Source organism: Nematolebias whitei, chromosome 8 (assembly GCF_014905685.2).
Source record: "Nematolebias whitei isolate Nwh7 chromosome 8, NemWhi1, whole genome shotgun sequence".
In the NCBI taxonomy this organism is placed as follows: domain Eukaryota; kingdom Metazoa; phylum Chordata; class Actinopteri; order Cyprinodontiformes; family Rivulidae; genus Nematolebias; species Nematolebias whitei.
Window position 1 is genome coordinate 2,138,020 of NC_056505.1, and position 711 is coordinate 2,138,730.

Sequence of the window (711 nt, forward strand, 5' to 3'; positions counted from 1 at the left end):
TCCTGTAGGTCAATACTCCATCATAAACACTTCCTGTAGGTCAATACCCAACACTAAACCTTTCCTAAAAGTCAATAACAACCGTAAACCCTTCCCGTTGGTCAGTTCTCTACTATAATTCACACTTGTAGAATAATACCTAACCAAAGTACCTATCTGAAGGTCAAAACCCCACCAGAAACATACCTCTCACCCTACCTCATACTCGTCTTTCTTTCTTGGACCTTTTATTTTCAGGGGCTTGATTCTTCAGGACTTGACCTTCGTTCACCTGGGCAACCCTGACTCCTTGAAGACATCACAGGGTTCAAAGGTTAATTTCTCCAAGTGTTGGCAGCAATTTAACATTCTGTACACTCTGAGGAGCTACCAACAAGTGTGAGTAATTTGCAGCCCTATTTGTAGTATTTGTTTGTAGTATTTCTATTATGGTTTCAGGCCGAGAAAAGGACCATAGACGCCATCTTTGCTTCGAGGATGCTGATGGAGAATTATAGAGAGGGTCAGAAAGAACTCCATTGTGTCTTTGTGGATTTAGAAAAAAGCAAATGACGGGAGAACAGCAGGACATTGTACACTGGTACAGGACATGTATGAGGACAGCATGACATGTATGCGGACAGCAGGACATGTATGAGGACAGCAGGACATGTATGAGGACAGCAGGACATGTATGAGGACAGCAGGACATGTATGAGGACAGCAGGACAT

At 43.0% G+C, this 711-nt stretch overlaps 1 protein-coding gene across 1 annotated transcript in view; it reads left to right on the forward strand.

Moving 5' to 3' along the window:
- LOC119413739 (rap guanine nucleotide exchange factor 1-like) overlaps window positions 1-711 on the forward strand; it is a 39,032-nt gene that overhangs the window by 35,094 nt on the left and 3,227 nt on the right. Inside the window, exon 22 of the mRNA XM_037680794.1 lies at window positions 238-378. Coding sequence (XP_037536722.1) covers window positions 238-378 — 141 coding nt within the window. The remainder of the gene's footprint in view (window positions 1-237; window positions 379-711) is intronic.